The sequence below is a fragment of the Pogona vitticeps genome, chromosome 3 (genome assembly GCF_051106095.1).
Source record: "Pogona vitticeps strain Pit_001003342236 chromosome 3, PviZW2.1, whole genome shotgun sequence".
NCBI lineage: Eukaryota > Metazoa > Chordata > Lepidosauria > Squamata > Agamidae > Pogona > Pogona vitticeps.
The window spans coordinates 186,773,790-186,798,932 of record NC_135785.1 but is presented as its reverse complement, the minus strand read 5'-3'; the positions used below and the strand labels follow the sequence as shown (position 1 = coordinate 186,798,932).

General features: G+C 42.2%; 1 protein-coding gene across 2 annotated transcripts; it reads left to right on the top strand.

Moving 5' to 3' along the window:
* Positions 1–7,863: 7,863 nt before the first annotated feature.
* Positions 7,864–24,843, top strand: EIF1AX (eukaryotic translation initiation factor 1A X-linked). 2 transcript variants are annotated; one of them, XM_072994297.2, is made up of 8 exons: positions 7,864–8,044; positions 10,541–10,624; positions 12,530–12,633; positions 13,079–13,129; positions 17,577–17,658; positions 17,775–17,866; positions 21,869–21,887; positions 22,423–24,843. In XM_072994297.2, the coding sequence occupies exons 1-7, from the start codon at positions 8,029–8,031 to the stop codon at positions 21,872–21,874; spliced, it is 435 nt and encodes a 144-aa protein (XP_072850398.1). In that variant the 5' UTR covers positions 7,864–8,028; the 3' UTR covers positions 21,875–21,887; positions 22,423–24,843. The 2 variants fall into 2 exon arrangements, with proteins under 2 accessions (XP_072850398.1, XP_020644804.1); XM_020789145.3 differs by lacking the exon at positions 22,423–24,843 and having other exon boundaries at positions 21,869–21,926.
* The last annotated feature ends 300 nt before the right edge of the window (positions 24,844–25,143 follow it).

The following is a 25,143-nucleotide window of genomic DNA, read 5'->3' as shown; positions in this document are numbered from 1 at the left end:
TTCCTCTTAGACTTAATCTCTCCTCTCAAACTCACTAAAGGAAACCTTGCCTGACGAGAAAAGTCTTTGTTCTTCTTCATGATCTCTGTGAATGCACATGAATGGGTTAAACTGTGCCTATGCAGGACTCTTCAGAATATTCTATAACTGACCAATAGAACGTTTCCCCATGGTGCACATGCCCCGCCCACCCATGGTACCTGAGTTCCTTTTTGCCGCTGCTGCAATCGGACTCTTTCACAACACCTAGAGCTGTTCTCAATTCTTTCAAGTCTTCTGGTTTTGATCCTGGCTTGTTTTCTACCTGATTTATGATTCAACACAAAGTGCAAAAAGTTTTGTGTATGGAGGATTCTACCAGTATAAAAGAAGTGTTGGATAGGGCTAGGAAGCCTTCAACCAAATTGTTATATTCTTATAAGTGGTCTATTTTTACCAGAGGTTTTTTGGCTGTTGCAGCTTCATTAGATGCTCTTCTTCCTTTCCTGTGTTACTCATTTGATCTAGGGCTGGCACATTCTACACCAGGGGTCTCAAACATGCGGCCCGGGGGCCATTTGTGGCCCTCCCGATGATAGTTTGTGGCCCTCGCCTTACCTGCCTCCCCAAAGTGCCCACACATCCTCTGCTGTCAAGAGTAAAAAAAAAGCCTTGCCTCACTCGCCGGCTCTCTCCCAAGACAGCACCTCTTGCACCCTCCATCCAGAACTGCAGCCTGCCAGCCAGCCCACCTGTCTGTCGGCTAAGGAAACTCCTGGGCAGCTTCCTCAGGCTCTTGCTCCGCTTGGCAGAAAATCTGATGCGGCCCAGCCTCACCCAGACTCTGCCTCTAGCGGCCCCCAGGTAAATTGAGTTTAAACCCCCTGTTCTACACTGAAGGTTTATATATCAGCCATTGTTTCTTATCAGCCTGTGGGTTCAGATGCTTCTCGCTTATTCTCACACCCGACTGTGAAGAGGTTCCTTCAGGGTTTGTGAAACATTTGTCCACCTGTACGGCTTCCAATCCCTCGGTCTCTTCAGACTGTTTTGCGTGTTCTTACACACCCACCGTTTGAACCTATGGCTTCTACTCCTCTAAAACTTCTTTCTGTTAAGACTTTGTTTCTTGTGGCAGTTACATCTGCTTGGAGAGCAAGTGAGTTGGCTGCACTGCGGTCTGATTCACCATATATACAATTTTACCCCGGCAAGGTCATCTTATATCCTGACTTGTCATTTCTCCCTAAGGTGATTTCCAGTTTTCACGTCAATCAGCCTTTGATCCTCCCAACGTTGTTTCCTAACCCCTCTTCCGATGTTGAGTGCATGCTACATCCCCTTGATGTTCGTCGGGCTTTGGCCTTTTACATTTCTAGAACTAAGGACTTCTACAAATCTCCTAGACTGTTCATTTGCTTCCACGGTTCCTCAAAAATTCTTAGACACTTTCTAGATGGATACAATCTGCCAATGCTTTAGCCTATGAGCTGTTTGGCAAGGCTCCACCAGATATATTGAAGGCTCATTCCACTAGAGCTGTGGCTACCTCTACTGCCTGGCTTTGTGGCATTGGAGTCTCTGACATTTGTCAATCAGCTACTTGGTCTACACCATCGACCTTTGTGGCACATTACAGACTGGATGTCAGAGCCAAAAAGGAAGCAAAGTTTTGGAAGGGCTGTGCTGACTTCAGTTTTACTGTGATAGCCCTCCTGCCAGTATATGAACTTGTCATCCATTTGTGTGCATTCACAGAGACCACGAAGAAGAAAGAGAGGTTACTTACCTGTGACCATGGTTCTTGGACTGGCACTCTGTGAATCCACACGTCCCGCCCACCCTCCCCGCTGTCCGTCATGGGTCATCTAGACTGAGCTTTGTACTTTCAGAGCTATGACAGTGGTGGATGTTTGGAATTGAGGTACCACAGGCAGGTGGGGCATGCGCACCACAGGGAAACGTTTTATTGGTTAGTTATTTAAGCTCTAGAATATTCCAAAGAGTCCTGCGCAGGCGCAGTTTAACCCATTTGTGTGGATTCACAGAGTACCACTCAGAGAACCATGGTTACAGGTAACCTGTCTTCTGCTTGTGGACAGCACAGATGGAGCCAGACTAGTCTCCTGTGGGAGGGAGTTCCAAAGTCTGGGAGAAGCAACAAAGAAGGCCCCTTCCTGTGTCCCCACCAAACACACCTGTGAAGGTGACAGAACCAAGAAAAAGGTCTCTTCTGATGATCTTAACACCCGAGCAGACTTTAGATTAGAACCAGCACTTTGAATTGTGCCCGGAAAGGTACCAGCAAACAGTGGAGCTGCTGTAATGGGGGCAGTCTGGCTGCATTGTTTTGGACCTGCTGAAGTTTCTGCACATTTCCCAAAGGCAGCCCCATGTACAGCATGTTACAATAAAACAGCTGGGATGTAACTAAGGCATGTATCACCGTGGCCAGTTCTGACCTCTCCAGGAAGGGGTGCAACTGGCACATTAGTTTCCATTGTGCATAAATACAACTTCTAGTGTCGGCATAAAACCTACGTGTTCTGGAAGTTGAATGTTTAATGCTGTTATTAATTGGCAATGCAGCTGGGTACAGAACCAGAAGTGTGTTTTGCTGCAACTCATTGTGGATTCTGCTGCTAAGGAAATAATATCTCCTGCTTTATGTGGGAGCCAGACCTGCATCTGATCCTTCTTCTTGCTCCTTTTTCTGGCTTGTTCCCGTTTCGAACAAGGTATCTTAAAAATAAGGTCTAAGTGACAAATTTATTTATTTATTTATTTAACTTATATGCCACCCACTCTACCCAAAGGTCTCTGGGCGGCTTATATCAATAAAAATGCAATAAAAATACACTGGTGCCTTGCAAGACAAATTTAATTCGTTCTGCAAGAAGTGCTGTCTTGTGAAAAAAAGTCTTCTGAATAGCGGTTTCCCATAGGAATGCATTGCAAGAATCTCGCAAGGCACTGGTATCGAAAAAAAACAAACCCGTATTGTGAAGCACGGCCATAGAAAACGCCGTCTTGCAAGGCACCATAGCAATCGCAAAAACCAATCGTCTCACGGGTTTTTTGTCCCACGAGGCGTTCACCTTGCGAGGCACCACTGTACAGTGGGGTCTTGACTTGAGAACTTAATCCGTATTGGAAGGCGGTTCTCAAGTCAAAAAGTCTGTAAGTCAAGTCTCCATTGACCTACAGTGCATTGAAAACCAATTAATCCCGTAACAGGCCGTTTTTGTTTCATTTTGTTTTTTTTCTGGTCTGTAAGTCAAATCTCAGTCTGCAAGTCAAACCTAAATTTTGCGGCCAGAGAAGTCTGTAACTCAAAAAGTCTGTAAGTCAAGCCGTCTGTAAGTCAAGGGTCCACTGTACAATAAAAAGATAAAACAATTAAAGTGCAATTAAAATACTCCAAAAATTGCCATCAGGAGCCACAGTTGACATTATTTCAATTAAAAGCCTTCTGGAACAGGAAGGTTTTGACCTGGTGCCGAAATGTCATCAGTGTCGGCGCCAGACGAATTTCAGTCGGGAGGGCATTCCATAGTCTGGAGCTGCCCAAAAGGCTCTTTGTCTACAAGCCCTCCCTCTTACCTCCTTGAGGGACGGCTCTTTGAAAAGGGCCCCCTGGCTAGATCTTAACTGCCGGGTAGGCTCATATGGAAGGAGGCGCTCCCTCAGGTATTCAGGGCCCAAGCCTTTTAGGGCTTTATATGTCAAAACAAGCACTTTGAATTGGGCTCAGGAAGCAACTGGTAACCAATGTAATTTAATCAGAATCGGCTTGATATGTTCCCTGGCGGCTGTACCACTCACCAGCTGTGCAGCTCGATTCTGGAGCAGCTGCAATCACCAGACTGTCTTCAAAGGCAGCCCCACGTAGAGCGCATTGCAATAATCTATACCAGTGCGTGCGTTACCAGTGTGTGTGTAACTGTCATGAGACTCTACTCGTCCAGGTAGGGCCGCAGCTGAAGGAAGGCACCCCTGGCCACCAAGTCCACCTGTGCTTCCAGAGTTAGACTGGGGTCCAGGAGCACCCCCAAGCTGCAGACTCTGTCCCTTAGGGGGAGTGTAACCCTATTCAAGGCAGGGAAATGGCCCTCCAACCTGTCCGGCGAAGCACTCACTAACAGCACTTCCGTCTTGTCTGGATTGTTTCAATTTATTAACCCTCATCCAGTCCATTATCAGGTCCAGACACAAGTTGAGCACAGAAACCATCTCACCTGGATTAGTGGAAAACGAGAGGTAGAGCTGAGTGTCATCAGCATATTGCTGACTCCTCAGCCCAAACCTCCTGATGACCTCTGCCAGCGGTTTCATGTAGATGTTAAACAGCATGGGGGACAGTATCGAGCCCTGAGGAACCCCATGACATAAATGCCATGGGGCAGAGCAACTGTCCCCCAGCACCATCCTCTGGACACGGTCAGCCAGGAAGGAGCGGAACCACCGTAAAACAGTGCCCCCTACTCCCAACCCAGCCAGCCTATCCAGAAGGACACCATGGTCGATGGTGTCGAAAGCCTTTGAGAGGTCCAGGAGTATCAACAGGGTCACATTCCCCTAGTCTCTCTCCCGGCAGAGGTCATCATACAGGGCAACCAAGGCAGTCTCTGTACCAAAACCCTGTCTGAAACCTGATTTAACAAAACTGCCTATTTTTCAGTGAGAGCCAGTTACCCATACAACTCTCTCTCTGTGTTGATGTGTCTCCTACTTTTGAAAGTTTTATTACTGAGATTCATTCTGCATCCTATTTTGCAACCCCAACCAGCAACCGGATTCAAGCTGGGCTGTCTCTTTCCCTATACTGCAAAAGGAACAAATTCCACAATAATGGACTTTTGCCCAAATAATATTTATTCCTAAATTTGGTAAAGATGCTGAAATGGCTGGATCACACCACACTGTCTTTTCAACAAATCAGGATGTCAAATATATAAAAATTAAACTGGCTTTATGGATAACAAATTTCGGATTCAATTCATAGGGTGTAAAATATCTGAGCTACTGTAATAATAAATAAATTTGTGCTGTCAAGTCGTCTGACTTATGGCTACCCTTTCAGAATTTTCTAGAGTACAGTGGTGCCTCGCTTGATGAGGATAATCCGTTCCGTTGAAATTGCTGTTAAGCGAAATCCTCGTCAAGCAAAATTTAAAAAACCCATTGAAATGCATTGAAAACCGGTTCAATGCGTTCCAATGGGCTAAATACCTCAGCATCCAGCGAAGATCCTCCATAGGGCGGCCATTTTCCATTGCCTGTAAAGCGAGGAATCTGTCCTAAAGCACAGCAGGGAGCCATTTTGTACAGCGGGCGGCCATTTTAGAGCAGCCAATCAGCTGTTTTAAAATCATCTGGCGGAAAATCGGTTCCCAAAGCAGGGAACTGATCATTGTTAAGCGATTTTTCCCCATAGCATTTCATCATTTAACGAGGTAATCGTTAAGCGAGGCACCACTGTATTCAGGACTTTGCCATTCCCTTCTGGCAGCATCCTGGGACTCTGCAGCTTGCCCAAGGCTACACAGACTGGTTCTTCTGGGATGCACAGGGGGAAATTGAACGCCCAACCGAATACCTATCTCACTGAGCTATCCAGCCAGTGTTGAGCTATAGCAGTAACAGAAAAAAAACAAAAAACACCCATCTATTATCTCTAGAATAGATGCACATAAGGTATTTGGTTGTTTTGAGAGAAATGTTCTTTTTCAAATTTTCCATAAGTTCAGCATGGGAGAAAACTGTATTCAATTAATTCAAAGACTATATGCTGAGCATTAACACGAATGGCAAACATTAACTTCAACCTTACAAAGACTAATGCATTTCATATGCATAGATGCACTCTATTTTCCTTTCCTCTAGTTTTGGAATCCCGAGCACAAAGAATTAGAATTAACCAGAAACTGAGAAGGGAGATCCGCAACATAAAACAGGGATTTCTGCACATATTGTAATACTCTGTGACAATCCAATGAGGCTAGCAACTTCAAGTATACGTACTGGATTATTACGTCTTAATAAATAGCAAGGGAATATGTTGGGGAAACACATAAATTTCCTGATTTTGTTAGACTGCTACTTCTTAACTTCCTGACAATTGACTATACTGGCTGGGACTTCTGGTAATTATACATTACTTGTTTTTTTTAGCCTTCCTTTCATCCACTGAGCTGAAGATGCAGTACACAGTTCTCCCTCCCATTTACTTAATCCTCACAACATCCCTGTGAACTAGGAGAGTGTGTGACTGAAAACTCAAGTTAGTTTCATATCCAAGTGCTCGGGAGTAGGAAATCTCCCATATTCCTCATCCAGCACTCTGACTACTACATCACTGCCACAGGGGTGTTCTCGCTGTCTCTCTTTCTATATATATATTTATTTATTTATTTATTTGATTTATACCCCGCCTATCTGGTCCAAACGGACCAGATATATATATATATATATATATATATATATATATATATATATAGAGAGAGAGAGAGAGAGAGAGAGAGAGAGAGAGAGAGAGAGGAAAAGGGCTTGTCAATATTGCATTGGACTACAACTCCCATGAACTGTGACTAGCATGGGGAATGGCTGAACTGGATTTCAGCAACAACTGGGAAGTTATACAATCCCCCTGCCTTGTGGCCTATTTTAAATTCCACTCATTGAATGGAAGGGCAGCGGACAGAAATGTTATTTTCTAGTGTAACAGTGTGAGGCAATAGATTCTTCTTGAATGCCTTCTGCTTTCTCCAAGAATATCTGTCATTCGGCCACGTGCTGGATTCCTCACACTAGATTCGTATCTCTTGATCAGCGAATCTCTGATGTTTCCAAAATTGCAATCTCCTGCCAGCATATCTGAAGTGGTATAATGCTCTTCCATTACTTCTCAGATTTTTCGAGCCCCAGTTAAAATTAACGCAGTGTTATCCCTCTACGTTTCATTCCTCCTTCAGTTCAGCTCTGAGGTCACGCTCCTCTTTTTCCAGGTTTTCCAGGCCTAGAAAGTGCAAAGTGTTGAATCTGCAAGTTTACCCTTGGCGGTTTCAGACCTCCCATTTTTCGTTTCGCACTTTCTCCTTCTTGATTCTCAGGGATCGAGTCCACATCCTCAGACAGTGTCACGTGGAAGTATAGCAGCGTGTCTTTCAGGTGCAGGCAAGTTTTTGTTTTATTTTCCTTTTGCCTAGAGATGCCGCCACAGACTAAATCTTTGGAGAATGAAACATGCCCAGTCCCTTAGCATAACTTTTCCTGAAGGCAGGAGGTGACCTGGAACTGGCATGCAAAGGTCTTTTCGTCCATACCCTCCAGAGACAGTTGAAAGCAATTTTTGAGAACCTTCTTGTAACAGGCAGCCTCACCTGTCCATCACAGCTGGGCAGTGAATCATCAGCCAATGGGGTGACGGAGGGTGGGGCTGAAGAGGGAGGAGCTGGAAGTAAAAGGGGTGTGAGGAGAGTGTGAGAGAGAAAGAGCTTGTTTAGAGGCCTGCGTGCCTATGTATTCAGTGACAGAAGTCTGTGATTGATTAAATAATATACAGTGATTGACATCTTGATTAGCTACTTGTGATTATCATATTTTATTTTGTTATTTCAATAAACCTGTTTTGTTTTGAAGGTGGCAGTGAGTGTGAAGTGGTGTGGTGGGCATTCTGAGAGGCCTGAGTTGGGGGTGACATCAGAGTGGCCTGCTACGTCACACTTCTGATAAACACATACTGTACATACTAAGGAAACGGGACCAACCACAAACTAATTCCTCCGGCCGGCAGAGGGCGCCGGAGAGGAGCGCCAAAAGGCCGCCGGAACTTGCGTCAGCGAAGTGCCTTCTGGGAGCGGCGAAAGGGCGAAGGTTTTCTCCGTCGCTTCCTCCGGGCAGGGTTCGGCTGAGCTCGCGCCGCTCTTCTCCGGCCGTCGCGAGAAGCTGGTCACCGCGTCGCGTCCTTTCCTCCCCTCCGTGCCTCAGCCGAGAGCGTGAGAAGGCCCTTTCCCCCCCCCTCCTTGGTTCGCTTTTGCCGCCGACGCCATGCCGAAGAATAAAGGTGAGGCCTTCCCGCGACGCAGCGTGGTTGCCTTTCCTCTCCCTTCATCGACTGCCGGTCCTTTGGGCCGAGACTCACTCTGGCGGCGAGGCGTTGATCTCGCTTCCCCTTGTTCTGGCTGTTCGGGTGGCTTCATGGCCGGCCCTTCATTTTGTTTTGTGGCCTCACAGTCGCCTCTCCCGGTCGGGTCGCGCGTCCGCGTCTGTTCTCTTATTCCTTCTTCTCCTCTTCCCACCCCCCCCCCCAAATTTCTCAGCCTCTTCAGTAGATTTCTAGATAGTAGATTTCTAGATAAATACCTGGGCTGAAGTTCTGTGTTCAGTATTAATATAATCCTGTCATAACTACTGAGAGATTTGAACTCTGGTAAGTTTGCGGAAACAACAAATTGAGCCCGTGAGTTTCCTGGCGGTTTAAAACTGGTTTTTCTTAAGTCTTTTTTTTTCTTCCTCTGACTCAGTTCTCTTTGATTCTTTGTGCCATAATGTTTGTGTTGTTAATTAGATTTTTTCTGACGAAGCTGCAGTGCGTGTTTGATATTTAACTGCTGTAATTAGATTATTAGATTATTTGATGCCAGGGAGATGCCGCTCATCTTTTCTACAGTACTTATTTTCCCCACGAATTTATTAGTTGTCCCGTAGCTACCAACTGTTAGGTTGATGGTTATCAAAATAACACAGATAAAATTATCAAGGGAGAGGAAATGTTTGCTTCAGTGACACATTTCTCCATCCTTATTAAGGAATTGGATATTTGGAGTGGCTAATTGTTTAGTGGCATTCTTACACTGTTTTGTTTTTATTGTTTCCCTGGCCAAGTTCTCAAGGACAGTATCAAGGGACTAATTAAAAAGCAACTGAAGAACAGTCTGTGAAACTTTGACATTTTGGAGCTAAAGTCCTGTTCCTTTGGAGCAGTGGTTACTAACTTTGGGTAGCCCAAGAGTTCTGGGACTCCAACTCCCAGGAATCCTGACCAGCACACCCTGTGGTGAAGGCTTTTGGGAACTGCAGTCCAAGAACACCTGCGTTACCCAAGGTTGGGAATCACTGCCTTAGAGTGTAGAAGAAAAAGTCTGCCTGAATGCTTTCCCATTTGTTGCATAAGCCTACAGTACTTGGCACTGTAAGATCTTAAATACTATGTATGTATATGAGCATATACATGTGCAAAATAATGGTGTCTTGCCAAAAGGATGGATTGAGCAATAGAATAATTATGTGGTCAGCTTTTTATAGAATCATAGAGTTCTAATTGGGGGGGGGCTATAAGGCCATTGAGTCCAACCCCTGGCTGAGTGCAGGAATCTAAATCGTCGATATCTAACAAATAGTTGTCAACTTTTAAATGCCTCCATCATTGGAGTGCTCATCTCTTCCCAAGCTAATTGATTCCATTGTTGTACTGCCGTAACAGTTAGGAAGATTTTACTGATATTCAACCAAAATATGGCTTCCTGTAACTTGAGCCCATTATTACGTGCCCTGTACTCTGGGATGATCAAGAAAAGATCCTGACCCTCCTCTGTGTGACAGTATTTCAAGTACAGTATTTGAACAGTGCTGTCATACCTCCCCTGTCTCCCCCCACCCCAGGTTAAATGTGCCCTCCTCTGAACTTGGTCCAGCTTGTCTGCACCCTTCTTAAAGTGTGGTGTTCAGAACTGGACACAGTACTCAAGATGAGGCCCAACCAGTGCTGAATAGAGGGAACCTAGTACTGTATTCATGTACCAAATCATTTTGATTTGGTATTTCAGCTGTGTAATTTGTGGATGCTTTGATGTTTGCATTCATTCTTCAATATGCTTTTAAATAGATTTATGGTGCACTGTAACTGCTATGAGTTTGCCTTCGGTTTCTATGATTTTCCAAGTGGATGAACTCGCTTGTACTAATACATTATTATTATTATTTACTAATAAATAATGGCATTGTTAATTAATATTAATATTTACTAATAAATAATGGCACAATCTATTATTATTATTAATCACATCATTCTCTTTGTGTTTGTGCAAGTTTTGCATAATGCAACTAATTGTGGTAACTTACAAGAAGCTGGGGTACATATTGGTTGTGTGCCCAGTTGCACAACTAAGATATATTTAGGCATCTTGTCAGTTGGGCAAGTCATGCAAATATTAATAGTACTGTATTCCAGCCAATAAGGTTAACATGATTCTTTTATTTGAAGTTTTGGAATGGCTGACTTCTGAACTTGATACTGTACTGTGTAATGTGCTTTCATTTACTTTAGATTTGGATTTGTTTATTCGTTTTCCTATTTAAATCTATGCAGCTAGAAACTAGTATAATTAATTGTTAGGTTTCATTTTGTAAATACATATTTAAAAAGAACTTTCAAATTGGATAGGAATTCACCATATTTTTAAACTCTGTCAGATGTTTTTCTAGTCCGGTGATAACTTCCACACTGGTATTTATTCATGTACAGTAGTTAACTTTCCTTTCTTGCTTACTTATATCTCAGGTAAGGGAGGTAAAAATAGAAGGCGAGGTAAGAATGAAAACGAATCAGAAAAAAGAGAACTGGTGTTCAAGGAAGATGGACAAGGTGAGACTATGGTTTTGTCTTTTTCAATTCCATGCATTGAATTGCATAGTTAGTGTTGTTTGGAAGGTCATTTGTTTAGGTGCTGGAAATATGTTAATAGGTTATGGAAAGGCCCAGCTCAAATGTGAGTTACGACCATCATCCGTTCCAGAAGATGGACATAACTTGAAATGGTCATAAGTCGAAACACCATTTCCCATTGAAATGCATTGGAATGCGATTAATCCATTCTGGCTGGGGGGAAAAAAACAATCCCCCCCAAAATAAAATTAAAATAAAACACTGCAAGCCCCACTGGAATGTGCTGGGGCTGCAAAAACAAACGAACAAAAAACCTAAAAATAAACAGAGCAAGCCCCAAAGGTGCTGGGGCTTTAAACAACAAACAAACCCAAAAATAAACAGAGCAAGCCCAGAAGACACTGACGCTTTAAAAAAAAACCAAAAATAAATGGAGCAAGCCCTGAAGGCGGTGGGGCTTTAAAACAAAACAAGACCCCAAAATAAACGGAGCAAGCCCCGAAGGCGCTGGGGCTTAAAAAACAAACAAACAATGGAGCAAGCCCAATAGGAACGTGCTGGGGCTGCAAAGAAACAAAAACAAAAAATAAACAATGGAGCAAGCCCTGAAGGTGCTGGGGTTTAAAAACAAAACAAAAAGCCAAAAGTAAACATGCTGGGGCTGCAAAAAAATCACTAAAACAACAACACAGCACAGAAACATAACCCCCACCCAGCCCAAACCCACCCAGAACAGTTTTTAAAAAGCAGAAAGCAGCACCTTACCTTACCAGGCAGTCCAGAAGCCTCCTCCCGAAGCACTCACTCTGACCGTTGGGGTGAAAGAGCTACAAAGAAGCAGCCTCTTCGCTTACCAACGGTTACCAAATTTGAGTTCTCCGCCTTTTTTCCCTTGCCTTTTTTGATCATAATTGGAAGCTCCGGACGCAAGTCGAACTACAGTTTTGCAGACGGAGCTGGTCGTAACTCGAAATGGTCGTAAGTCGGGACTTTTGTAAGTTGGGGCACCACTGTACAGAGAAGTATGCAGTGTATGAGAACAAGTGCTTTTGTATAGACTAGGAAAAAGCATTAAGTGAAGTGGAGGGACTGTATCACAGTGTGTGAAATAAGAAACCAAGGGAAGTGGGCTAAGGGTAGAGTTTTGAGAAAATATTGGTAACAACATGTAGTACATAGTTGAACATCTCCAAATAAGTCCTGGAAAGATCCCCAATCTCCTGAAAAGGACAAAAAAGCTGATCCCACAGCTACAAGTACTCAACTGTCCCACACATTACACCTGAGAACAGTTCTAACACATGTCCTCTGAGAGTGGTGAAATATTAGAAAGAAAAACTTCCAGAACACAGCCAGACAGCCCGAAAAACCACCAACAACCATCCCCAAATACATGTACTCATTTTTTTACCTTACACATTGGACTGTCAGTGTGCTATTGGGACTCTAACCATGTTTTAAAAGTCACAGCTAGAAATACAGTATGATAGGTTTCAAAATAACTCCAGTTTATCCTAGAAACAGAGTTTGATCCTTTGCAACAGAGCACTTTTGTCCAGAACTGACTTGCATACCTGAGTTAAAGAGCCAAAGGGGCTTCTATTTTGCATGAATTTAGCTTTGGTTTTTCTTACCTATTTTGTTGCATAATATATACTCACTGTATATTGGGAAATGTACTTTTGCTGACCTGATTTTGTGTATGTGTGGTGTGAGGCACTTGTAACTCAATGAGCCTTTGTTCAAAATATGTGTTGCTGTATCTCATTGATTCAGCAGCCCAAAACACCTTTGATAAAGCAAAATATAAGATGTAACTGTATGCACATCTTTTGTTTCTTGTCTGAAACCTGTAATGCTTAACTGCTATATTCTCTCTTCCAGAGTATGCCCAAGTAATCAAAATGTTAGGGAATGGCAGACTGGAGGCTTTATGTTTTGATGGCGTAAAAAGATTATGTCATATCAGAGGAAAATTGAGAAAAAAGGTATGTGAAAGCCATTCTGCTGTGTGGGAGAGGTTTATAGCTTCTGAATAGCAACCTTTCCCTTCTCAGACATGAAAGTGGCATCTTATTCCTGCATTCCTTCTTTTTGCTTCCTTTGGATTCCGTGTTCCAGAATATATCATGATTATTCATGTAAAACCTTTGTATTGAAAAATCAGGGCTTGGTGAGCCAAGGACTTAATTTTTTTAGCAGCTTACTGGACATAAATATGCCCCCGAACATAGTTCCATTTAGGAGTCAAACATGTAACTTTTTTAAAATGGCTTTATGAACATGTATTCATCATTAACTTTAAAAATCTTCAGGTAATGTTGTGCATTCATAAGATATTGTAAAATTGTCAAAATTTTGATTTAATGTTAGATGGTTCTAGAAGCAGAAGGTAGGGTTTGTAACTTTATTTTTATTTCATTTTCATTATAGGTTTGGATAAATACGTCAGATATCATTTTGGTGGGTTTAAGAGACTACCAGGTAATTTTATTTTTTTTTTACTTTTTTTTGCTTTCTCTGGATTGTAGCCAAGCACTGATTAGCTCACTTACATAAAAAGCTTTCCCTTGTGTAGTGGGTGTAAAATAAAGAACTGAAAATATCTTTGTCCCTTCTCTTTCATATGTTGGCTGAAAACCTGTGGATGGAGCTGTGCCATGTAACAAGGATGATGTCTTCAACTGCTGCTTTTCATTTTAGTATAATAAAAAGCTTGCTAGAGTCCCTCTGGGTTTTAGTCCTATATAAAAAGAAAAGAAATGTGGTCTTGTTACAGTGCAAAGACAAAAGCAGGTGATGCCTTTACAAGGGGGTGCTGATAAGTATTGTGCCTTTCCCATAAAAAAATTATATATAGCAATACTTTTGGCTGATATTCGATGGTCCTCCATGATCATGTCATGGATGGCTTTCACATTTGCAGGCACAGAGACAGAAACAGGCCTTCCACTGGGTTTCTCACTTTCAACACTGAAATGGCCAGTTTGAAAATTGACAACCCAACGTTTAACTGTTGCATATGAAGGGCCACTGTCACTCATAGTTTGTGACATTTCATCATGGATCTGCTTTGCACCTTTCCCTTGGAGAAACAGGAACTTGATTATGGTCCTATGCTTTTCCACATTGAACTTTCCTGGAGGTGCTACCATGTTTACTTTGGACTGGAAAATGAAAGTTAAATTAAAATCATAGGTAGTTGATTTTTTTCACCATTGAATATAGATAAATTGGCCAACACACCCTGCAATTTATAGCTTCCTAGCTCAATTTCTTCTGGGTAAGGCTCAATACTTATCAGCACCCCCTCATATTAGACCACTAAAAATCATATACAGAAGCTAGCTTTCAACGCATGCAGGTTTTCATCAGGAAAGACATCAGAAGTCTCTGTGTGTTGTGTAGAAAAAACGAAGTTAAAAAAATCATAGCCCCAGGCCTGTAGTGCAGGCTTCTTTTTTTAGAGCATGTTTCAAAATGAAGACTGCCATCTCAAGAGGGTGTAGGTTTCAAATTCCACCTTAGGTGATGTGAATTTAATTGTCTCCTGTACTGGTGGTAAGAATTTTCTAGTTTCAAATCATTCCACCTGCTGTTCTGTGGCTCCCAAAGACTGCCTTGGGGCAAAGGGAATCCCTGGAGTTCCCTGAAACCAGTGGTGGGGGAGCTCTAGAAAGGTTTTTATTGCTCTGAAGCAGCTGTGGTTGATGATGTCATCCTTCTTCTGTGATGTAAAGTTGCACAATACTTTTTGCCACTATATAAAACTAGCCATGCCAAGGGAGAAAGATTCCTTAATCCCTTAAGTCAATACTGTAGATGTAAGAGAGGGGACAACGATATGTATAGACAGCATTTTGATAGCATTGCATTTCAAAAGAAGCACTGTATCTGCATCCTGCATCTAAAAAGACAATGCAAGATAGGAATGATTATTGTAACTGCTCCTGTCCAGATAAATTCTATTTTGGAAGATGTCCGTAACTTCAGGCAAGGGCTGTCTTAGCCCCAGAGCACATGATGGAAAAACAGCTGTGCTGGCTTCAATGAGGAGTTACACTACTGAAGGTGTGGAAGGATCCCTAAACCATTGGTCTCTCACTAATGAGTCAAATTCCCTTAATTCCCCCTTTCAGTCCTGTACTTGCTTGGGTTCAGCTTCAGATCAAGCACTGGCATATATTATCTAGCTGCTTATGTGCCACAGACTTCAGCACATGTGCCAGTTTGACTTTTGAAGAAGGCAGGGCTGAGGAATAGGTGACAGGAGCAGCACTGGGAAGATAAAAAGGATAGTAGACTTCCTACTGCCCATACTAGTCACTTTCCAACAAGCTGATGTTAAATGAGGAGGAGAACAGGTGGTTATGGGATACGAATATGTCAGATTAGTAAATTACCACATTTTGGTCTAACTAGTTTCATACTAGCTGCCTAGAGTGGTCTGGTAGTCCAGATAGGCGGGGTACAAATCAAATCAAATAAATAGATAGATAGATAAATAAATAAATCCTAAGCAACAGTACTGTATTTTGAGAGTCTGCAGGAGCTCATGTTCTCAGTGCTAGTAGAAAGTGATGGGAGGGGCAGTATGCGAGATGGTGGAGGTGAGATTGCAAATACATGCACAGCAACCCTCTTGGAATATAACCCAGTCCCTTTTGTGCAATACCAGAGGTGGGAAGCTGCTTACTTTTGAATAGATGGGTATAGAGTTTAGCTGTAGTTGGTGGGAAAAATATCCCAATTTGTAAGGTTTACAGCTGTTATCTCCCTGGTCTAAAGGACTGTATTCACACATACAAGCCTATCTGAGCTTGAAATCTTTGGGTGAGAGCCTTTTCTTTGAAGACCTACAACTTTAAAAGGCACCTAATGGGAAGATGAAAGAAGGCTTCTGTTGTTGCTTCTGGACTATGGAACTTGCTACCAAGGAGGGCTATACTGGTCCCTTCCTTATTCTTATTCTTCTGGTCAAATATATTTTTGTGCAGATAAGCTTTTAGCAATTGACTGTTGAGAAATGGGCTCTTAAATAAGGGAGTGCTTACTTTGTTTAAATTGCTTTTACTTCAGTTGTGTTTTTATCTGTATCTTATTAATTTAGTTTTGTTGCCACTGCCTTAAGTAAAGGTTTTGGGAAGACTACATATACATCAAATAAACAAAGATGACCCATTCCTGTGGTTCCATCTGCCATTTAAATATGGCGCTGAAGACCCTTCATAAGGTTTCTCACACCAAAGCTATTGTTGATCTATTTTATTTGAAATTATTTTAGGCCACCTTAGAAGGAAATGTCTGTGGTTTCACATTAGAGATGGGCACTAACCAGAAAAATGGTGGTCCATGGTGTTCATGGTTCATGGTTACCCACAAACTTTATTAAGTTTTTTTTTAATGAACCCAGTTTGCTTTTTTAAAATGTTTGTGCCTGGGGGAGGGGAAATTAAACCCCCACCCCTTCTGCCACTCGCCTACCCCCTTACCACTATTCCGTTGCCTCTGTTCCTATCAACTCCTCTTCCTCCATTGTCATCTCAGGTGCAGATGTGTGATCCAGCACCACACGGTCCTGGATCACCCATTTACAGTCCGGCACTCTGTCCCCTGTCCCTTTCCCTCTGCCCTGTCCTCTCCCTTCCTTGGTCCTGCTGCCTCCTCCATTGTTGTTCCAGCTGCAAATGGGCAATGCCGTGTGGCTTACAGGGAACATTGGTCCCAGCTGATCTCCCTGATTAATTAGGACCCCCAGATACACACACATTCATGTGCAGAGATAGCAGGCCTGGTTCATGAAAGCCAGTCTGCTTTCTCTGTGCATGCCCATGCCTGTCAATGGATAGGCAGGAGCATGCTCAGAGACAGCAGGCCCAGCTCCTGGAAGGGAAGCTAGGTGTTAGTCTGTGAAGATGGGAGGAGGAGGAGGAGGAGGCAGCAGCACAAGGTAGGGAGGCAATGGGAAGGGGGTGGGGGCAAACAAACCAGGAAGTTTGTTAAATTGCTAAAAACGTCGGTTGGCTCAGTTTGCTTTGGTTTGTTGGTTTTGACGAACCTGAACCAACAATCCAGTGATTTTTTATGAATTTGCTGCTTCATTTTTTTGTTCATACCCGTCTCCATTTCCAGGGCTTGAAAAATTTTAGAATGTCTCACCAGTCAGTCAAAAATTTCACCAGTCAGCATGATTGGACTATAGCCTTGCTATTTATGTTTAAATTTAAATTTAAACTAGGCACTTTCTACATAACAATGCGTACAAACCCAAAATAAATATACCCTCAGACTTGGGTTGCTTTATTACCTGCACGCCTGTGAGGTCATGAAGCTTGTATTTTGAATGCCTTTCTTTTGAATGTCTCTAGCAAAAATAAAACTGAAAGCAAAAGCCCCCGACCTCTTAAGGAGCCAGGTCCTTGGGTTGAAATTGGGAGCAGGGTATCTCCATATTCTCTAGCATTTGACTACATTCTCCTGCAAAGCTATATATCTATGTGCCGCTTGAACTCTCTTCTCACGAGAAGAGGGCAGTTTTTCCTTTTGTAGTGGGAAGAGGGAGGGGAGGACTGCAGGATCAGAGAGAGAGAGAGATGGACTGAGGTTAAGGAGGCAAGGAAGGAGAGAGGGAGGGACAGAGGGAGCTCTGGCTTGTTAAGCAGCATTTTTTCACTCATCATGGACGAGTGGATTTTTCAAGCCCTATCCATTTCATATCTTTTAATAATATACTACTTGAGGAGAACATGTAAATAGTTAAGTAAATCTTTGTTGGCAAAAGCCTGTTGGAATAAATGGTATCTAAAATGTCAGGAAATTGCCATTTCAGGATATAGAGCTTGATACAAATGTATTTAAAATGTCCAAGAAAAGAACTTAAAAGAACACACATTTTTTCTGCAGTATGTTTACCATTGTTGATGTTTTTTAGGATAACAAGGCTGATGTAATTCTAAAGTACAATGCAGATGAAGCTAGAAGTCTGAAGGCATATGGAGAACTTCCAGAACATGGTAGGAATTTCTCAGAACAAATGAGAAACTCATTGTGAATAAAGGAGGAATGGGGGAAACAACACAGCAAAACAATTGCTAAAATGTATTCTTAAATTTGCTTTAATCTTATTTAGCCAAAATTAATGAAACTGATACATTTGGGCCTGGTGATGATGATGAAATCCAGTTTGATGATATTGGCGACGATGATGAAGACATTGATGATGTAAGTACCTAGCAATACATTCACCTCATTGTTACAAGGGGACAGGGAAAGGTGCTAAAATTTTACAGTCTCCAATTCTAAAGTAGTGTGGCATGCCCATGGACACACAAACTGTGTAAGACATACTGTAGATGTGTCTCTAATCTGTTGCAGCAAAAGCAACACAGTCTTGTGGCACCTTGAAAGCAAAGAAGTTCTATTTAGCATATAATTTCAGCTTGCCTGTGGCTGCAGTACATGAAACCTATACCAAATGAAACTTGGCCACATATCTCTGTTGTTTTATCTTAGCTTAGTGGCCAAGAGTTCCTCAGCAGGATTGTAGTAAAATGGCCCAAGGTCCTGGAAAGGATCCTTTCTGCCGAGTAAGTTCATGCTGTCATGGTCTCCTTATGCCATTATGAAGAATAGCATCAGGAGAGGCAACACCTGGTCTTTGAGGCCACATGTGGCCTTCCTGTTTGTTTTTCTACCTCTTGCACTCACCTTCAAAAGGGTCAGAAAGGAGAATTGATACTTTAAAAATGGCAGTTCTCTAAAGCAAGGAGCCAGGTTCTTTTATAGTGCGAACTTCTTTTCTATTCTTTTCAAAACCAGAACTGTGTTTCCTTCACTGGAAGTGAAATTACTAAAGGAACTTCTGGTCACTTCCAATTGGAGGAATTTTTTTTTAAAAAATCAAAATCTTGAACATAGCACTTGTTGGATGAGGGAATGTTAAAATGGGCCTCTAAACTTGCCAAAACATACTTACTCCTGCTATAGCAACTTATTTTGGATGGTTTTCTTTCATTCCACATAGGATGGACTTCTAAACTTCATAATATGGTTATATGGCTTAAGTCCAGTCTTATATGAAAGTTATTATCTCCCTGTATGAACCTCCATGTGGATTAAGATCCCCAAGGGAGTATTTTCTCTTGATCCTGTTATCTGGTGAGGACCTGAGAGAGGGCTTTTTCTGTACCTGCTTCTACATTATGGAACTCTCTCCGTTGGGATGTGTGCTTGTCCCCTTCCCTCCTTTCCTTCCACCAGCAGCTGAAAATATCTCTTTAGGAAGAGGCTGGTTCCCCACTAGGGGAGAAAGGCAGGATGAAATCAAATGCCATATTTTTCCATGTATAAAACAACACTTTTTCCTAAAATAAATTTAGGAAAAATTGAGGGTTGTTTTATACACGGAAGGAAGTGGAGGCAAAGGAGCAGCCGTGCTCAGCCGCCTCTCACTGCTGCCCATTGACTGCTGCCGCCAGATCGCCTCCTCCAGTGCCACTTGCAGGCATCCTTCAGGCGGGGACAAGGCAGTGACATGAGCTGGAAGTTAACTCTGGCCGTCGCACTGGAGGAGGTGATCAGGTGGTGGAGGCAGCAGCAGCAGGAGACGGAGGCAGAGGAGCAGCCGCGCTGGGCTGCCCCTCGCGGTTGCCCATTGACTGCTCCTCCTCCTCCAGCAAGGGTCAAAATTAGGGGGTCGTATACATGGAAAAGTGTGGTAAATAAATACCATACACTATGTTTGGCTTATTTTGAATGACAAGTCAAACTTTTGCAGTTGCCTAGACCCCTCTGTGCTCCCAAAGCTACCCTAGTATTGCATCTTTGAAGTGCAGGGCTAGTTCAAGTCATTGACAAGCTGACCCATCTCTTTCACTCTCTTGGAACAAGGGTAGCTGATGTATGGCCGTAGTATTCTCTGGCTGGTAAGAATTATAGCATCAAGACAGGCTCAGAGACAAGCTGATGCAGTTTAGCTCCTCTCACCACCTCCACTACTTTCCCAGGGAAGGGGAAGGGTAGTGGAAATTTATTTGGTACTTTGTTTGGACCCATTGATTACAAAATGGCAACAGATCATAGCCTTCTGTGAGGCCCCCAAGGAGTGCCGTCGCTCCCGTCGAGGGCCGAACACACCCAAACATCCCCACCTCCTACACCACCGCGTCGGGAAGAGAAGGGAGTGGAGACCCCTGATTGGGGTAAAGAAACCTCTGAACCCCCTATGAAGAATAAAGGGGTAGATACCAGTGACCTGGTATCAGTCATGAAAGAGTCAAGCCTTACCCCTAGACCCGGGGGAACTTTGGCGGGAAGGAGGGGGGAGGAGATTGAAGCGGCGGTAGCTGATATAAGGGAGAAGAGGGAAGAGATACCAGGCGGTTGGGAATGGATCTGGATGGAGGATCCGTGGACCCACAAGTGGGAACAGGTGCGGGTCTCCCACGAGGAGGCTGAGAAGAGACGACAGCTAGGTCTCAAACCTCGTCCCTCTTATTGGGGAGAGACAGAGACCAAAGAGTGGAGGCAGAAGCTGAGGGAAGAGCGAGAAGCCGTGGCCCATGAGTTGGAGAGGAAAAAGGCATGGCATATCGCAGAGTTACAGAAGCTGGGGGGTTTCCCGGGCCCTGGCTGGCCAACGATGGAGAAGGGTCGTCTTGGGGGGACTGGAGCAGGGATGAGGAAACCCTTCCCCTAATTACGTTAGAAGAAGAAGAACTGAACCCCATTCCTGGTGCTGTGAAGCCTTTAACAGGACCATGGAACTTGGAGAACACTAATCCGTTTATAAACAGTTTGTGGACACCTTTGAAACCCAGCGTGGAGTTACAAGAATCTTTGAATCCCTTTTTGAACCCCCCTCGCCTCAATGTTGATGTAGCAATAAACATGGAACCGTTGGATTTGTTAACACCGTCTCGTCCTTTATTGGAGGTACCGACAGCCCCAGAAAACGAACCTTCACACCTTCCACTCACCTTTAGTACAGATTGTCCTTCCTTCTTGCAGCTGGGAGAAAATCTCAGTGTTGTGCCCCTTGTCAGAGCCTGGCTGACCTATTGTTATGGTGATTGGATAAGAAAGATTGTTGGACTCTGGTAATCTAGCCTATACATATTCTTGCTAGGGTAAGAGGACAACTTGGAATGTTAAAAAGTGGTTTTATGGAGGACCAAGCATGTCACTTGCTCAGTAGCTTATTTGAAGACAGCTTTGGACCTGACAGTTCACAAAATGCACATTTTCTGTGAGAGTGTATATGACTTTATGCTTTTGATATTAGGGATTTAGGTCTGAATTCCTGAAAATTGATGCTGTTGTAGTTGTAGACTTTTTGTTTTTCTTAGACATGCAGAAATGTGTTAGAAGGTCTTATGCTACTGTTAAGATGAAGTTAATTGTCAAGTCATGATTTTATACATTATAAATGTACTAGTCGACAGCCTCAGAGTCTGGGGATTGTCATATACTGAGGGTGCACATCACCCTCCTCCCCCCAAATCAGAAGTATCTGGAAATCCCCTAAATATTTATTGTGATTGGAATGTGATTCTTCACATTACAACCCTTTTGTTTCTTGGATGAGGTTGGACTTGGGGGGATGCGAAAAGAGGGTGCAAGAGGTTGCTTGCAGGGCATGCTGAGAAGAATGTTTCAGAGAAATAACAAGTTTATCATGGATTATGATAGTTTGAATATATTTAGTATTTATCTTCAATATGCTATACAGTAGTGCCCCGCTTAACGATTACCCACTTGACGACGAATCCACTTCACGACGATGTTTTTGCGATCGCTATTGCAATCGCAAAACGATTATTTAATGGGCAAAATCTGCTTTGCGACGATCGGTTCTCTGCTTCGGGAACCGATTCTGCGCATTACGACAATCCAAACAGCTAATTGTCGGGTTTTCAAAATGGCGGCCGGCTGTTCAAAATGGCTCCCCGCTGTGTTCAGGACGGATTTTTCGCTGCACAGGCATCAGAAAATGGCCGCCCTATGGAGGATCTTCGCTGGATGCTGAGGTATTTCGCCCATTGGAATGCATTGAACCGGTTTTCAATGCATTTCAGTGGGCTTTTTTTATTTCGCTTGACAAGGATTTTGCTTTACAGCGATTTCACAGGAAAGGATTATCCTCGTCAAGCGAGGCACCACTGTACTATTTTGTATATTAGTTTGCTTCATGTAATTTTTACATATTTTTTCTTTTGCTTACAGATCTAAATGGATCAGAGAGGTATACATTCCAGCTTCCCACTTCAAGATTTGTTTTCAAGTCCCTGTCTTTAAGAAGACTGAAACTGCGCAACATTTGTAGTTACAGAAAACCAATCTCTTCCCAATGTTTAAGTATTTATATTTCTTTAAAAACAGATAATGTTGGACTCACAAAGGTTAGATAAATTACAACTATTTTTATCTCTTTACCATAGACTTTACATCTGTGTGTAAATACACCTAATATAAACTCCCACATTTGCTTCATCTGTTTTCACCATTAAACCTCACTAAGCCTGATTTTTGAAATAAAAACCCTACTGTTGTATAATTATCATGGATTTGGATTACATACCAGTTCATATTAGTGCACAATCTGCCAGTGAAGTGTCTTTTCATAGTGTCCTAGAAAGTCAAAGTCAACTTATAAGATATTGATAATTGACAGAACAGAGCTCTTCATTAAAATTCATAATAGCTGAATCTGCTTTCTAAGTTTTAGTTGCATATTATTTTTATACTGGTTTTGATATTGAATTTTCTCTTTTTCACAGATGAATTTGCCATAGTGGAGAGAAAATAAAATTTAAAAATATTGTGTATGTTTGAATAGCTATTCTGTATAAGGTAGTGATAATGCTGAAGGTAAACACTGGGTGGCACCAAATGTAAGTTATTTATTAATTTGAAAGACCTGGACTCTTCTCTTGTTAATTAACCATTTTAAAAGGTTTCTTTGCTCATAAAAATAAATATGCAACTTTTGTATTTCTACATAAGGGCTGGGTCCAGAGTTCTCACAGGAAGAAGGAAGAGGTGATTTTCACTAATTCTCTTCCACCCGATGCCTCCTGAAAAACTGCTGCAGAGTGGCATTGGTCTGGGCAGCACTGGGGACTGTGGGTTGGAATAGGAGCCCCACTGGGGAAAAAAATCCCTTTCATTTCTGGGAGGGAAGCTTAGATCTGGCCCACTTAGCCTATTCTCAGATGACAAAAAATGTTTCATCTATTTTATTTTAATTTTAAATTCCATATTTTATGACAAGAAACGGTTTTAAAAGGGATGAATATAAGATATTAAAGAAAGGGGAGCCTCTGGAAAATCCATATGTAGGCCATGGTCCTTCTGTGTGCCTCCTCTCAGCTTCTGCTTCTCCTTCTACTGCAGGGAGGATTCCCAGTGCTTCACTCGCACCCACACCCTTATCTAGGAGGGTATGGGATCAGTGAATCTGGTTTCCAACATGAGTAGTACACATGGGAGAGTCAATACTATTCCTGCCCCATAACTTTCCAATCCAGAAAGGCACAAGAGGTGAAGCTGAATTCATGCCTGAAATGCAGGGTGGAGCGGCTCCAGCTGAATATTGCCAAAGGATAAGCCCAGAACCTGAGGTCCTCTGACCCTCAAAGTGCACGTTCTGCTGTCCAAGACTTCCCCACCACTCCATGTTGAGGTGCAGTTGGATAAAGGCTTTTCTTTATTCTGAACTGGAGCATATCAGTAAGAGTTCTGAAAAATCCATCTGAAAGTGAACAGACCTATGAAATTAGCATTTCTAGTTGGAGTGAGAGAGACACATCCAAATATTTCACTGAGGACTAACATAGGCTTATATGTATTTCAAGGTTCAGACTGAGTTCATGTCTATTTAAGTGTCTTGCATTCTCTGTTTTAATGAAGAATTTTGCTATTAATGAACTTACTGGTTATAATAATTTCCATATGAAAGCCGAATTCTGCTATTTTGTGGTGAGGTTTTTTTAAAAAAACAGAAACAATCACTTCAGAAGCTGAAGTGATTGAGCCACATTTATTTTCAATTACCTGTGTATACCACAGTTGGATTACCCAAGAGATACTTAGTTTCAAAGCTGGTGGTGCTATTAGATACTAAAATTCTTACATTGTGAGCCTTCTGAGTATTTCATATCAAATGATGGGAACTGTGATATTACTATGGATTTTATCATTTGTAAATCAGAGACTAAAGGTAATTAATTCAGAGTCTGCCTTCTTTGTTGTGTGTGGCATATGGCTTCTTGATCTCTCTACAACAGAAGTTTAGAGATGAGAAATTGCTTGAAGCTTATACTGTTTAAAAGAATTTTTTTAAATCATATTGAATAAACAAGTATTCACTCCAACAGCACTATAGCACAATACTTAGTTGGAAAAATTCAGAAGACATGAGAGGCTGGTACTGGATATTTTATTTCTGACAAAGTTTCTACTAATGCTAAGATACAAGAAACAGGCTGATAATATGCAGAAATATTTAACAACAAACTTTTAAAAAAAGGATATGTGTTTTATTTAAGTTGTGAAAGTACTGGAAATTGAACTTTAGACCTATGTGAAACACATGCTTTATTATTGATTTGTGCACTTTCCTAACTTCGGCTCCCACTTCTGCCTGTTGCTTGAGTGATTTCTAGTGTGGAGCAAGGCCTTTATATCCGTGCATCTTTAAAACATGTTTATCAAGCCTCTCCTAGAAGGATCTTAACAGGGAACCAAGTGAAAAAAATGTCATTTTATCTTTGTGGCAGCATCAGATTAGCAGAGGGAGCTGAGAGAATGCCAGCAGCCTCAGACTGGCAGTGAGCTTCATGGCTCAGTATGGCTTTGCATCTGCATCCCACTGGCTCTTGGGCTTTGTCTCTAATGCAAGTGGCACAATTTCTGTTAAACTGTGCTCATTAATTCCAGTCACCCTTAGGCTAGATTGCTTTGAGTCGGGCTGTAAATTAATCTTTCTCATCATTAGACAAGATACATTTGTGCATGTATTAACTTCTGAAAGTATTTTGATTTTAAAGGGCATGAATACAAGATACTACATTGTTTCTTAGTTTAAAAAAAAAGCTGGTGCCATGTAATAATGCAGTATGCTGGTCATGTATAGTTAACAAACTATGTACCTAAATAAAGTTGTTTATGATGGCTTAATTAAAAAGACATGAAACATGGTTCAAATAGCAGTCTTGTCTAACACCAGGTGACAGCTTTTTAGTGTCTGTTGTTTCCTAGTGGCATCTGAATTTTCTATTATAGAAGTAGCAGTAGTTTTTCTTCACATAAAGCTGTTAATGTGTTATCAAACATATATAATTTCTTCTGAAGAACAGCCTAATATATGAAGTAGTGGTTCCTGCATGTAACCTCTCTGGTGGAATAAAGCATAGGTCACCAGTGACTTTAACGGATGAAAAAAACAGATTCAATTTAATTTATAAACACTCTCTAACTGTAGTCTATCTGTAGTTCAG

What these genes read in the sequence shown, in the direction of transcription:
- EIF1AX (XM_072994297.2), top strand. An exon ending in TGGGTTTAAGAGACTACCAG is followed by an intron (nt 13,130 to 17,576) that starts GTAATTTTATTT and finishes GATGTTTTTTAG; the next exon opens with GATAACAAGGCTGATGTAAT. An exon ending in TGGAGAACTTCCAGAACATG is followed by an intron (nt 17,659 to 17,774) that starts GTAGGAATTTCT and finishes AATCTTATTTAG; the next exon opens with CCAAAATTAATGAAACTGAT.